Consider the following 13,659-nt stretch of genomic DNA (forward strand, 5'->3'; position numbering starts at 1 on the left):
CCATGGAATATTCTTAATATAGGAGCTTTATACACAAGAAAACGGATTACTAAGTTTTGTCAATACATAGAGTGTATAAATGCCGAATTTTGACAGGAGCACCTACAGCCACAATCTAAAATATAAACTTGCAAGCAACCATTGGCTCCGCTTTACATATATTTAAACATTTTAAAAGATAAATAAGTTTTGATATTTTATTTGTGGGAAAGTTGCAGTAAAAAAAAAAAAATCTTACTTAATATCAGTGCAATACAAACTTGCCTCCAAAATAGCATGTTATTGGGGCACCTGGGTGGCTCAATCGGTTAAGCATCTGACTTTGGCTCAGGTCATGAACTTGTGGTTCATGAGTTTGGGCCCTGAGTAGGGCTCTGTCCTGACAGCTCAGAGCTTGGAGCCTGCTTCGGATTCTGTGTCTCCCTCTGTCTCCGCCCCTCCCCTTCTCATGCTCTGTCTCTGTCTCTCTCAAAAATAAATAAAACATTAAAAAAAAAAAAAAAACCCTCAAAATACCATCTTAAGAAAGTTAACCATATCATATCATAGCATAACCTTAAGAAAAACCCAAACCCTGAAAACAGAATCTAAGAAAATGCAGCTGGAGTGATTATTTAGCTATAGGAAAAGGAGAGAGTCCCACAGGTACTTGTAATAAGGAAAATACAAATTCAGTTTAGTGTTTAAATGAAGCCTTATCCTATAAGGAGAAGACTGGCTGTTCAAGTTTATGTCTGCCTGCACAAATTTATTTGCCTTTTATCTTTTTATTGTGGGTTTTTTTTTTTTTTGCCTTTTAAAGAGAAGAGGAGCTAACACTTGGTGAGCCTCTGCCATGTATGTCTCGAACCTTAGCAGGTGCTACACACTAACTTTTCAAAATGATAGACCTGGGTTTCAACCTTTCCTCAAATATTTACAAGTTGTGTGACCCTGGGAAACAAATCTGTGACAGGCTTGTTAGCAAAATACAAGATTGTCATGAGTCTTATACAGGTAATAAAATTATCCCAGTTCTTGTCACATAGTACACGTCTGTTAAGTACTAGCTAACATCACCAATGACCATTTTAAAAATGTAACCGTGCAGATTAGTTATTAAGAAATGATGCTTGGAGATACAGTAACTTGTCTAAAAGACGTATATATCTAGCAAATGTTAAAAATAGTTTTGAAAACCTAATGGCATGGAAATCTGTGGTCTCTTAAAAAGTTCCAATGTTGTTAGTCTTTCCTTTTGTTCCTCTGGTTTCCTCAAGTGGTCTTTTACAGAGGAGAAAATTTATTTCATATACTCAAGGTGTTTAAACACTAGAAATGACCCTAGAAACCGCTAAGCCAAGGGGCAGCAAACTGCTTTCAATACAATTATATCCAACTGATAGTCCTTGCTTGGAATAAAGGATCAAAAAGGAGGCTGGAGTGCTATGATGACGTTTTTTACATTTTTTTTTAATGCTTATTTATTTTTGAGAGAGAGGGAGAGAGACAGAGGGAGAAAGGGGGAGACACAGAATCCGAAGCAGGCTCCAGGCTCTGAACTGTCAAGCACAGAGCCCGACGCAGGGCTCAAACTTATGAACTGCAAGGTCATGAGCTGAGCAGAAGTCAGACACTTAACCAACTAAGCCACCCAGGTGCCCCGAGAAGGATTGGAGAATTCTGAGAAAGGCAGAAAAGTACGACAAAATAGTGATAGCTCCCATGGAGTGTGGAGAGGGCCAAACAACACAGGTCAACCAAGTGCAACATATCTGCCATTGCTATGCCAGAGTAACACGCTCATTAAACTCCTCTGCTTCTCATTAATTCAGGGCTCAAAGTCACAAGTTCTAAGTTTACTCTCTACCATCTAGTGAGCTCTGTGCATAAGAGCTCCCTCCTCCACTTCCTTCACTATAGGTCATCCTGTGGTAGGGTCCCCTCCCTAAAAAATGAAAAAACAAAACCCAAAAAACAAAAACCCTCAAGGCAACCTGGCTACACAGGAACATAACCTCGCTCAGGACCTTGTAACATGAGACCACTTAATCAGACTGCATGTTTGTGTGTTACCATATATGGAAAACAAAGAAGTCAAAAATGCATAAAAGACTATGCCACAGGCGTTCGGGGCTCAGTTCTTAGGGTACGAACACAACTGAGCCATGCTGGCATGAATAAAGTTGCTTCCTGGAAACAAAAGCCTTGGTGTCATGACTTTCTGTGTGAGAATCCTGCTACAATCCTACTATCCGATGCACCTACCACTTCTATGATGTAAACTTAGTCCATTAGCACAATTCTACCCCTTGATCTACTATTATAGTTTACAAGTTACTTAGATTATTTGTTCTATAGCATGATTAGATCAGGGCAGAGTAATTCTAAGTGTACATATAGAATGAAAAGAGAACCCCAAAACAGGAGAGAATTAAGTAGAGGGGAAGAAAAATGTCTCAGCAAAGCTCATGCAAAATAAATCACCGATCTGTGTTAGTTTCTGACATGCAACCACATCTAAGTAGTCCTACTAGAAATATTACTAGTCCTTGATAAATCTGACACTCACAATCTTGTCCCAAAGGGTCCCTTTCCATAATCAAAGCATTTAAATCAAGTAAATTTTTCTTTGAGGTATCCTATAACTAAGTCTCAATTGAGTCAAAAATACTTCCTATAAAACCATGTCAAGATGTTTCCTTCCATGCCTTTCTTCCCTTAATTCATCTTTTAGATTAATTATTAATGCTTTAATGAGTTTAGAACTGTGATGACTTCTCTATTTTTTATTCATACTCCAATGCCAACTGCCACAGTATATACTTTATTGAAACATTAAAAATAATTTTTGTATTACCAAAGTATTTTACTTAAAATTTTTTTTGAAGAATCTCAAGTGCATGGCATATTAAGTATTTACATGTTTTAATCTATTTGAAGTGGTAGTTTGTGGGGTTCTAAAAAGCATACATATACACCCAGGGAAGAGTGTGTGTGTGTGTGTGTGTGTGTGTGTGTGTATAAAAATATGTATCTTCCTAGGGGATTCTGTATTTGTAAGTCTGTGGTGACATCCCCCCACCTCCTATTTCCACAGGTGATTCTGTTGTATATTTCTTGTCTGAGAACCACAGAGTATTTCAAATTGTTTTCAATATGTACATCCCTATTTAAAGTATACACTCCCCTAAAGAAAACAATCTGGGCCATTAATTTTGAATTCTAATTCCAGAAAGTTTTGCTAAACCAAGGTGTCTTGTATTTAAATCTCCCATTAAAAAGTAGTAACCTTTATTTCTTTTGAAGTGGAAAATTAAAATTTTAGTGCTTAAAAAACTTAAGTTATAGTTTAAAAGATGTTTTATATAAAACCACAGCATCCTCAATTAAGGAAACATTTATAATTCTCTGCCACACTGCAGTATTTATTATATTTACAAATATTTAGTTTTTAATTTTGCCTATCTTAAAAATGAATATAAAGATACTTGCTTCTCCTCTTCTACATTATGTAAAACATTTAAAGAGAAAAATTTTAATGTTTCCTTTCTCTGAAAGTTAAAAGCCCTTAAAACATTTTATTAATATAGCACCCCATAAAGTAATAATAAAGGCACATAAGGTATAACAAAATTATTTTTAATTGGATATTAAAATTTACTTTTTCTTTAAAGTTGTGCCCATTTGAAATATATACAATGACAAAAAAACATCAAAATTGTTCTTTAAATCATTCAATGAATAAGGGATTATATATATATCTATATAAAGTTCATAATGAATACCGCATTTCTTTGATTCTAAGACACCATTAGATTTGACATTTCCGAAATAGGATGGGTCTTGTAATCCCTGGCATGTCATGCTGGAAACAGTTTTTATTCCTGAACGATGCTTCTTACAATGAATGGCACCTTAGATCTGATGAACAATGGTGTTTATAAAAAAAATACTTTTTCAAACTGAAAGAGGTAAGTTTTTCTTTTTGAGTGTAATAAAACCGACCCACCCCAAAACAACCTTAAACGTGTGGCTCCATAAACTATAATCTTTTATATGAGTGAAAATGGCCAATACATTTAATGAGACCACTAAATTATCAGGACAAAAGAAACTCTGGTAAGAATGTAATAGCTTAAATAATGAACAAATGTTATCAATTAAATATTATATAAAGTCATTTCCAGAGTTTTAAACAAATAATTTTATACTATTCCACCTTCCAATGCTAAACATTTCCCATCCTACATACTGAAATAAATTTAGCATTCCACCTACAATGTGCTGCAGATGACTGCTGTGCTGTAAAACAAGTTTCTAACTGCAATATAAATGATCAGAGTGCACTGTATGTATTTATGCTATAAACAGAAGCCAATGATTAATGAAATGTTTAAAGGCAAAAAAAAACATTTAGAAAGCATCTACTAAAACTGTAGTCTATTATACTGAGAGTCATATTGTTCTCTAACACATCACAAATCAAGACACTATTGATTTGGTGGCTCATGTAGATACTGCCTGCAGCACTTCGAACAACTGTACTCAAGTGGTCAGGTCACTCCTTGCTATTTCTACTGGCTAGTATTCTAGTGACAGCACTGGGATCAAACGCATCAAAAACACGATAGGTTCTACGTCAAACTTAATCAAGACAATTTCTCTCCATCATTCAAAAAACTAGTGAACGTAAATATAAACTTGGGAAATTCAGTATAAGGATGAGTAATATCCTTCACTTAAATACTATACTACAAAATAAGGACAAAGTGAGAACAAGTAGACATAAATTTTTCTCAACTATTTTAAGAGTGTCACACACTCCCAAGATAGGTTTCTAGATACACTACTGACAACTGATTAGGTTAACTGTCACCACCAGAATCTTCAAACCAGTGCGATGCTTCTACATATTTTGTTTTCAAGTTTACACATGAAGGCCCAGCAGTGATTAAAAACTTGGGATCAAAAGTCACTGAAAAGTCTACATTTTTTATTGCTACTTAATCCAAGTGAATATCACTTAATTTTAATAATGGTAAATACAACTAAAGTAGTTTGAAATCCCAGTCAATATAATTTCCTTAAGGACAAGGCTAATCATTCCCGAACGTTAATACTTTGCACCACTGTCACAGTTTTTCCTGTTACCCTAAGGAAAAGATCTGAAACCAACTCAAATTACTGGACTATATTGAATTACCTTAAAAATAAACACCAAATTTCCACGTTTACCCACTTTTTCACATAACGAAAGTAATAATGTACTATTTCTGTTCAGAACCTTTAAGAAGAAATGACTTGATTTTTGGCCAGGAACCAACCTTAAAGCTCTTACAGCTGTTTAGATTATCAAGAGGTAAGCCAAAACAATCCCATTTTAAATTTACATTTAAATCCAACTTTACAGGGCTGGTGTGTTCTATCCTTATTTTAGGCAGGCTTGACAAATGTAGCTTAAGAATTTTAGAGAAATAGAGCAAATGATGAGTGGCTGGGAATGCATAGGAAACAAAAGGACTATTCATAGGACCAAATAAAAGCCTTCATTAGGAATGAAAAAAAAAAAACACCAATGGTTTTTAATATATGTATATATATATATATATATATGTAAAACCCAAAGGAGAAACAAATAGCAAATAAATGAAAATTAAAAGCAAAAATAAATAAATAAATAGGAAACCAATCCCCAATTTTTCTGCTACTCAGTTTACCTTGGAGGCTAATCTGAACAGTGTTACCCACAGCCTACAGAACACACGATGGACACTTTGTTCCTAAAATATAATGTTTTTAAATCAATCAACACCTCTATATATTCTGTGCAATTAAGAAATTCACCTCAGGCAAGTGACCGATAAGTACTTTAGTACTAGCAGTATCTATGCAGAATAGCAAATATAATGTGAAACAAAGCAATGCAAGCATTTAAGTGAATTCTGGCTCCATGCTAACTCTGGCTTCATGCCTAACTATGTTAAAAAAGAACTGCCAAACTGTCAATGCATTTCTTTACAATATTTCTTATTTTACCTTCATAAAGGCTAAGAGTTTTGACTATGAGCATTGTCAATTAGCCAAATTTCTCTAATTTTCTATCCGATTTTAAAGAATATTTTATAATCTAAACTATCAACTATTTTTCTCTGTATGTACATGAAGACACATACAGAGAAACAGAAAAATCTACATAGGATTTACACAATAAATATATACAGATATTACATACATACTAATGAGACTGCATGATTTTTATATCAAAGTACATGTTTTTCCACCACACAGTTCTTCATTGTTATCAAGAGTAGTAAAAAAACTTCTGCAACAACTAAGCACATGCTGCTAATGATCCAACGTTTTAAGAATTTGTAGATTAAAAAAATACAATTCCTAGAACACTGTTATCAAACAAATAAGTTTTATTGGCATCTAAAAACAAAATTCACCCAACATTGAAACGTACTTTAATATTTATGTTGTTTTCTTTTTTTTTTTTTTTTTTTTTTTTTTTTTCTTTTTCTTTTTTACTCACTGCAGTATGAGGAACAAATCACAAACACTTACTTTGGAGAAACAGAGACCATAGTGTAGATTTTACAAAATCACTTTTTAAAATCTCTGTATTGTGCTCCTCAAATATCTAGAGCCAGTCTTTGCATAAAATATCACAGCTTTGTCTATTACTTTAAAATTCTGCAGCAGCCTAAAGATATGGATAAGATATACCACCACTTGCTATTTTGAAATATATCTATTACCATATCCAACCTAATGGTAGTATCTAAAAAAATTCTTTCTTCCATAGGAAGTCTCTGACAAGCTGTTATTCATTTCCTTGAAGTTAAAAGAATCTGGGGGCAACATTTATATTTTATCAGAAAAATAAAAAATGTTTACCTACCATGTTCATATTAAGAACAATGTCTATACAAGTCAGTTGTACAATTATTTTAAGAGAAAGGTGAACATGAACATCAGATTAACTTAATTCTGGCAGACAAAAGTGAACAACTATGGTCCAGTCAGCCATTAATCTATTACAGAGAGATGACAACTTTACAAAAGGTATCTTTTACCTACTGAGTGATGATTATGTCCCCTCAGTTTCTGTGCTTTCTACCACTGGTTCACTTTCTATATCAGCAACTGTGTCACTCTTCTCCTTGTTTATTTCACTTGAAGATGTCAGTTTTTCATAAAGTTCAGGATCATTCTGTACTGGTAAAGGCGGTGGTTGGGCATGTCTCTCAGTATTTTCACCGTTAACCTGAGGCACGTTATCACCTTTTCGTTGAGAAGTGGCCCCTTCAAAAAAATCAAAAACCCGAGCATGAGGAGGGGGGACCCAGGTGTTTTGAATTCTATCTCGTCCAAGACGGTTTCCATTAATTTCTCTGCAGAAATCAAAATCTCTGTCATCCCTATCCCTTTGCCTCTCCCAGGGTCTTCTGCGGTCATCAAAATCTCTGTGAACTTCTTGTCCAAATCCTCTGTTCCAAGGACCACTTCTAGGATCAAATCGATAACTTCCAGACCGAAATCGACCTCTTTCTTCATGTAAGCCTTTTGGACCACCATAGACAGGCAGAACCCGATGTTCTCTCTCATCAAAATCTCTGTGCCCCCAGGGCTTCTCTGGATTAAAGCCAAAGTGGTCTCTTCGACCAAGATGATCTATGCCTGGCCTCACAAGATTCTCTCTAATATCGACAGGAGGTCTTCCAAAATGATCCCTACCATCTAACGGAGGCCTTCCAGGACCTTCTCTTGGATCTATAGGCCGTCCAACCACATCCCTAACATCCACCGGGGGAGGTCTACTAATGCTTTCCCTGGCTTCCATGGGAGGAAACCGGTAATCTCTATCTCCTTCCTGTTGAATGTTATCATTCCCGAGTGGTATCCTTTTCTCTGGATTAGTAACATTGTCTACACTTTGTCTTCCAGGAACCAGAAAAGGTCTTTCTGGCTGACTAAAAATATCTCCTGGAGGAAACGGACCACGGGGTGGTGGATGAAGAGCTGAATCAAGTACCGACGGGGGAGGGATTCCCCGCTGGGGTGGGATTCCAGGCTGTATTAAAGGGAATCTTGGTCCAGGTGTCTGTGGTATTAGTCCCGGACGAATGTCTAACATTGGCATTGCAGGCATCCTTTGACCAGGGAGATTTAAAGGGGGTAAGTTTTGAGGCCCGGCTGGTGGCTGTGTTCCCAAAAGTCCAGCAGTGTTTGGAACATTTGGCGGCTGTACTCCTATTAGTCCCGAATTATTAGGAATATTTGGGGGTAGCACTCCCAAAAGTCCAGAACTACTTGACACAGTTGGTGGCTGTAGTCCCAAAATTCCAGAGTTATTTAGAATATTTGGTGGCTGGGGTCCAATAATCCCAGCACTACTGGAAACATTAGATGGCCGGACTCCAATCATTTCAGAATTACTCGACACATTTGGTCTTTGGACTCCCAAAATTCCAGAATTGCTTGTCACATTTGGTGGCTGTCCTCCTAAAAGTGCAGAGCTACTGGAAATATCATTTGGAATCACTAAAACAGAAAAAGGAAAAATAACACACATAAAAATCATTCATGTAAAAGGAAACTATATTTATAGTTACTAATGCTTTAATTTCCCAGTAGTTAGTCTAGAGTTAGCTGCTTATATCCCCCAACAATCAAGATGCACTAGATACTAAACTAAACTTAAAGCTAAAATTACTATGCATAGTGAAATTTAAATATTAAGACATAAGTGGGGTGTTACCTAAGATCTTTACATAAAACATTTAAAGGTGGGTTTTGTTTTTTTTTTAATGTTTGTTTATTTTTGAGAGACAGAGAGAGAGAGCATGAGTGGGAGAGGGGCAGAGAGAGAAAGGGAGACACAGAACCTGAAGCAGGCTCCAGGCTCTGAGCTGTCAGCACAGAGACCGACGTGGGGCTCGAACTCATGAGCAGTGAGATCTTGACCTGAGCAGAAGTCAGACGCTCAACCAACTGAGCCACCCAGGCGCCCCAAAACATTTAAAGTTTAAAAAAAATGTCAGGTATTGTAGTAATTCTCCACCTTTAACAAAAGTCTTTCTAAAGCACAAACAAATTTTAATATACTAACAGTGCTGCCATAAAAGGACTGGCTACTTTGAAATATCGTATTTCTCTTTTAGACCTGGCTGAAAAATACCGGAAGAAGTAAGTTATTTATACCTAATCTCTGCTTGTTCTAATCTTTCTCTAAGGATACATATTCTGTGAAACTGTATTTTGATAACAGCACATTGATGCAGTCCCAATAGGCCAAAAAAAAAAGGAAGGGAAAGGTCTTAAACGTGCCAAAATCTACACTATCCCGAACAGAATGCCAACTTTTTCTAACAGAAATTTTAGGAGATAGTGATCTCTTTTGAAACATTGCAACACTTCAATACTGGTGCACTGAACTGGGTACAAATGTGCAACGCATCTCAGAATTAAACACCAATGTAGAGGAGTAGTGCTTATGATTTAATTTGTATTTCTGGGGAATCTGTTTGTTTTACCTGATCTGGTGTTTTCAGCAGAAGGAATCTGGTGGTCTATAAGATGAGGTACTTTTTCTTCAGGCTCTGCTTGTTTAGTTGGAGGATTAAAAACATTTCCAGCTGGCAGAGCAGAAGTAGCAAGATTGCTGGCAACAGAACCACCCGGTAAAACAAGACTACCAAATCCAACATCTTTCACGGTTTCTGGAGTCATGGATAATGGCGGCTGCACTAAAGCTGTTTAAAGAGCGAGAAAATATATTTCAGATTTAATTAGGCAAGCAAATCATGTGTTAAGTTAAAATATTAACTATGACCAACACTGCCCTTGCCAAAGTTTTCAATGACTTCCTCTCCTCTCTCCCCAGTTTGGTAAAACTACTCAGTTACTGTGACATACTGAATGCTCTTCTGGTCCCTCTATTTTATTTATAATGAAAACTAACTTCTCACAGCTTGTCTGTTTCATTTTATGGCATCTCTTTATTACCTAGCACATTATATAATAATTGATGCTCAAAATGACAAATCAGTCATCATGAAGAGGCTAAGTTACATTTAGAAAGTTTTACTTTATTTTAATCAGGGAAAACAATTTTTGGAAATATTTTAAAGTGTTTAGTAAAATATGGACCAGTACTTTAGAAGTAATACAAAAAAAATCATAATTTCCAAGAATGTCAGTACATGAATTTCTGAATATACAGAAATGATTCATGCAGAATGACAAATACACACAACAATATGAATCTGCTCAAACCCCCTGAAATTATAATGTACTAATGCCCTTACATTCTCTACTTTTATCAAATGAGGTTAGAAACCCATCATATAAGTGGTAATGTGGACTACAAATAAAAAGGTATGAACATTCCATGTTTTAAAAATTTTTTTCCAAAAAAATTTTTTAATGTTTATTTTTATTTTGAGAGAGAGAGAGACACTAAGGGCATATGGGGAGGGGGGGGAGAGAGAGAGAAACAGACAGAAGGAGACACAGAATCAGAAGCAGGCTTCAGGCTCTGGGCTATTAGCACAGAGCCCGACGGCGGGGGGGGGGGGGGGGGGGGGCGGGCGGGACTCGAACCCATGAACCATGAGATCATGACCTGAGCTGGAGTTGGACACTCAACCGACTTAGCCACCCCAGAGCCCCCATGAACATACCATTTTATTTTCATTTTTTAAAATTTTTTTTTAACGTTTATTTATTTTTGAGACTGAGAGAGACAGAGCATGAATGGGGGAGGGTCAGAATGAGAGGGAGACACAGAATCTGAAACAGGCTCCAGGCTCTGAGCCATCAGCACAGAGCCTGACGCGGGGCTTGAACTCACGAACCGCGAGATCATGACCTGAGCTGAAGTCGGACGCTGAACCGACTGAGCCACCCAGGCGCCCCAACATTCCATTTTAAAGAATGAGTAGAAAACTCTGTTAAGTGTATATGTCATTTATATCTTTAAAAAAACCAGAACTAGAGGAATATAAAGTCACGACTAAGCCATCAGAATTTTTAGTCCAATTTATGTCACAACACCATTACATCATTTATTTGGGAATTTTAAGAACTGTTTTATCCTCACATTTTGACTCTAGCTTATCTGGACAAACTGCTAGCACATAAGAGAGCTATAAAATAGCAACAAAATCACCTACAATCATGTGTAGGAATTATGAGAATTAAACAGTACAGTATGAACAATGAGGACAGTACCTGGCACATGGCTATATTTCTCCTTCTCCATTAAACTGATCCCAGATTTTCTAAAATGAATAAGCTAAGGAAATGACTGGGGGAGGTAAGCTCTAGGATGAGTCTCTGAATGCTGAATTCAAAAACGGCTTCTAAATACTTGTCTAATCTTTTGAAAAAATAAACAATGCTTCCTAATTAACCAACAATAAAAAAGAAGGATCCTAATCCTGTTTGAACACTAAAGGAGAGAAAAGAAGTTATAAATATAAGGGAAGTGGGTTACAGGTAAGTTCTCTATCATATAAACTCCCTTTACAATAAAATCCTTTGAACCAGTAATGGGCCAGAAAGCTAAGAAGTTCTCCAAAACTCATGTAGTCGTCTCAAAAGGATAAAAAGGCAACATGAAAGGTCTCTTACTCACTAAAGATAAAACAAATTGAACTTCAAAATGAAAAATGAGTGCAACTGCTCTAAAGTAAAAGTCTATTAATCCACAAACATTACAGAAACTGAAGGAGAAAGAAGTGAAAGGGAAAGGTACAGAAAGAGAAGAAGTAAGAGAAAGCCTCTTCTCCCCGCTTCAGTCACTGGGTATCACTAGAAATGCCCACAGAACTAAACTTGTGCTGAAAAATGGCACTTAGGGGCAAGAACTTAGCATCTACCACAGTTCTCCCATACAACTGTACCTCAAGATAAGTAACTACTACCAGCTGGTACGAGAAAGATTTCTTTAGTAAAAAATTCTAGGTAAGAAATGTAGAAAACTTACAAACTTCAAAAGATTACCACTTTGCAAACAATGGAAAATAGATTAGAAAGCAATAATAATCAGTGGATGAAAAGATCAGATGAATATTGGAAGGGATTTTAATGATCAGGTTCCATTTTCTGAATGCTCTGATCCATCTTAAAATCATTGGAAGTGGGATAAGAAGAAACTGAATGGCAAAAAAACAAAAACAAAAAAAGAAATTGCATGGCTCCTGATGTGATATAATATCAAGTCTATATAACACTCCACCAGGTAAATATTGTTGCTAAAAATGTTGGAGCAGATCCTTGGCAAACCTTTGGTGCTAAAAAACTTCCTATGTACAGAAAAATCCAGAAGATGCAGGAACAAATTCAATACCACAAAGAAGGAAAAGTCAAATCCACTGTTTGGGATCTTGCATAGAGAAGTGAAGTGTTTCTTCAGCAAATCAAGATTAAAAAAGAAAGGAAAGTCTAAGCAGGACTCCTCTAGATTGAGATATTTAATACACAAAACAAAAATCACACAAATGTGATCTGGGGCCTCTTCTCTGAATTTCAACTAAAACAAACCAGTTCTAAGTGACATTTTGAGACAACAGAGCAAATCTGAATATGGAATGACTATCATATAATAATGTTAGTTTTTTGGAAATCATTTAGCAAAAAAAAAGTATTTTTCTAAAAACTTTCATAATAGGGGTGGCCTGGGTGACTCAGTTGGTTGGCTAAATGTCCAACTCTTGGTTTCAGCTCAGCTGATAATCTCAGCCCACATGGGGCTCTGTGCTGACAGTGTGGAGCCTGCTTGGGATTCTCTTTCTGCCTTTCTCTTTGCCCCCCATCTGCTTGTGCACACTCTTTCTCTCTCTCTGGAAGTAAATAAATGAACGTTTCAAAAACTATGCTTTATTAAAATAAATAAAAAATTAAAACTTTCATAAAAAAATTTATAATTCACAAGAATGAGAACCAACAGGTTAACACTACCATGAATAAAGAAAAGTCTCAAAGTAGGAAACTCACATGTTGGTACTACTGGTGGAATAGCAGGTGGCGGTACAACAGGTGGTGGAACTGGAGGTGGCATGAAACCTACAAGGGAAAAAAGGACCAGAAATAAAAGAAGACTTACTTCTTTTAACTCAAAGATTTCAACAGCTATACATGAAATTCTACATTCTTAAAACAGCTTTCCACTACTATGACCTTTCATTTGTGAATATATTTTCCATTTAAAAAATCACTTTTATAAACACTGTCTTATATTTGATCCTTAATAAGCTAGGAACAGAAATTCTTATCACTATCACTTCCTATTTATTTGCTCATTTGTGGAAGTCCTATGGCACTCTCTATGATGCTGTACAATCAAAATTAACAGAAGCCAGACAACCTGTTTTGTATTTTAGAATAACTGCATGGGAAATTAAATACTGTATTTCCTTTTTTTTTTTTTTTTTTAATTTTTAACGTTTATTTATTTTTGAGACAAGAGAGAGACAGAGCATGAACGGGGGAAGGTCAGAGAGAGGGAGCAGAGAATCTGAAACAGGCTCCAGGCTCTGAGCTGTCAGCACAGAGCCCGATGCGGGGCTCGAACTCATGGACCGCGAAATCATGACCTGAGCCGAAGTCGGCCGCTTAACCGACTGAGCCACCCAGGTGCCCCTAAATATTGTATTTCAAGCTGCTGAT

The 13,659-nt window shown here is 36.3% G+C and overlaps 1 protein-coding gene across 8 annotated transcripts in view; it reads right to left on the reverse strand.

Moving 5' to 3' along the window:
* SCAF8 (SR-related CTD associated factor 8) overlaps positions 1 to 13,659 on the reverse strand; it is a 202,260-nt gene that overhangs the window by 105,090 nt on the left and 83,511 nt on the right. For 4 of the 8 annotated variants that reach the window (XR_003419236.2, XR_008298254.1, XR_008298253.1 and 1 more), the window contains exons 18-20: positions 12,988 to 13,056; positions 9,522 to 9,740; positions 7,062 to 8,529 (exon numbers count right to left, since the gene is read on the reverse strand). Coding sequence is in view for 5 of the 8 variants with exons in the window: in XM_053222058.1 (XP_053078033.1) it covers positions 7,076 to 8,529; positions 9,522 to 9,740; positions 12,988 to 13,056 (1,742 nt within the window). In the remaining 3 variants the exon portion in view is untranslated. Of the gene's footprint in view, positions 1 to 757; positions 8,530 to 9,521; positions 9,741 to 12,987; positions 13,057 to 13,659 lie in introns of those variants that run through there. The other 4 variants (XM_027056581.2, XM_027056580.2, XM_053222059.1 and 1 more) reach the window with 1 other exon arrangement.

The sequence above is a fragment of the Acinonyx jubatus genome, chromosome B2 (genome assembly GCF_027475565.1).
Source record: "Acinonyx jubatus isolate Ajub_Pintada_27869175 chromosome B2, VMU_Ajub_asm_v1.0, whole genome shotgun sequence".
Taxonomy (NCBI): Eukaryota; Metazoa; Chordata; class Mammalia; order Carnivora; family Felidae; genus Acinonyx; species Acinonyx jubatus.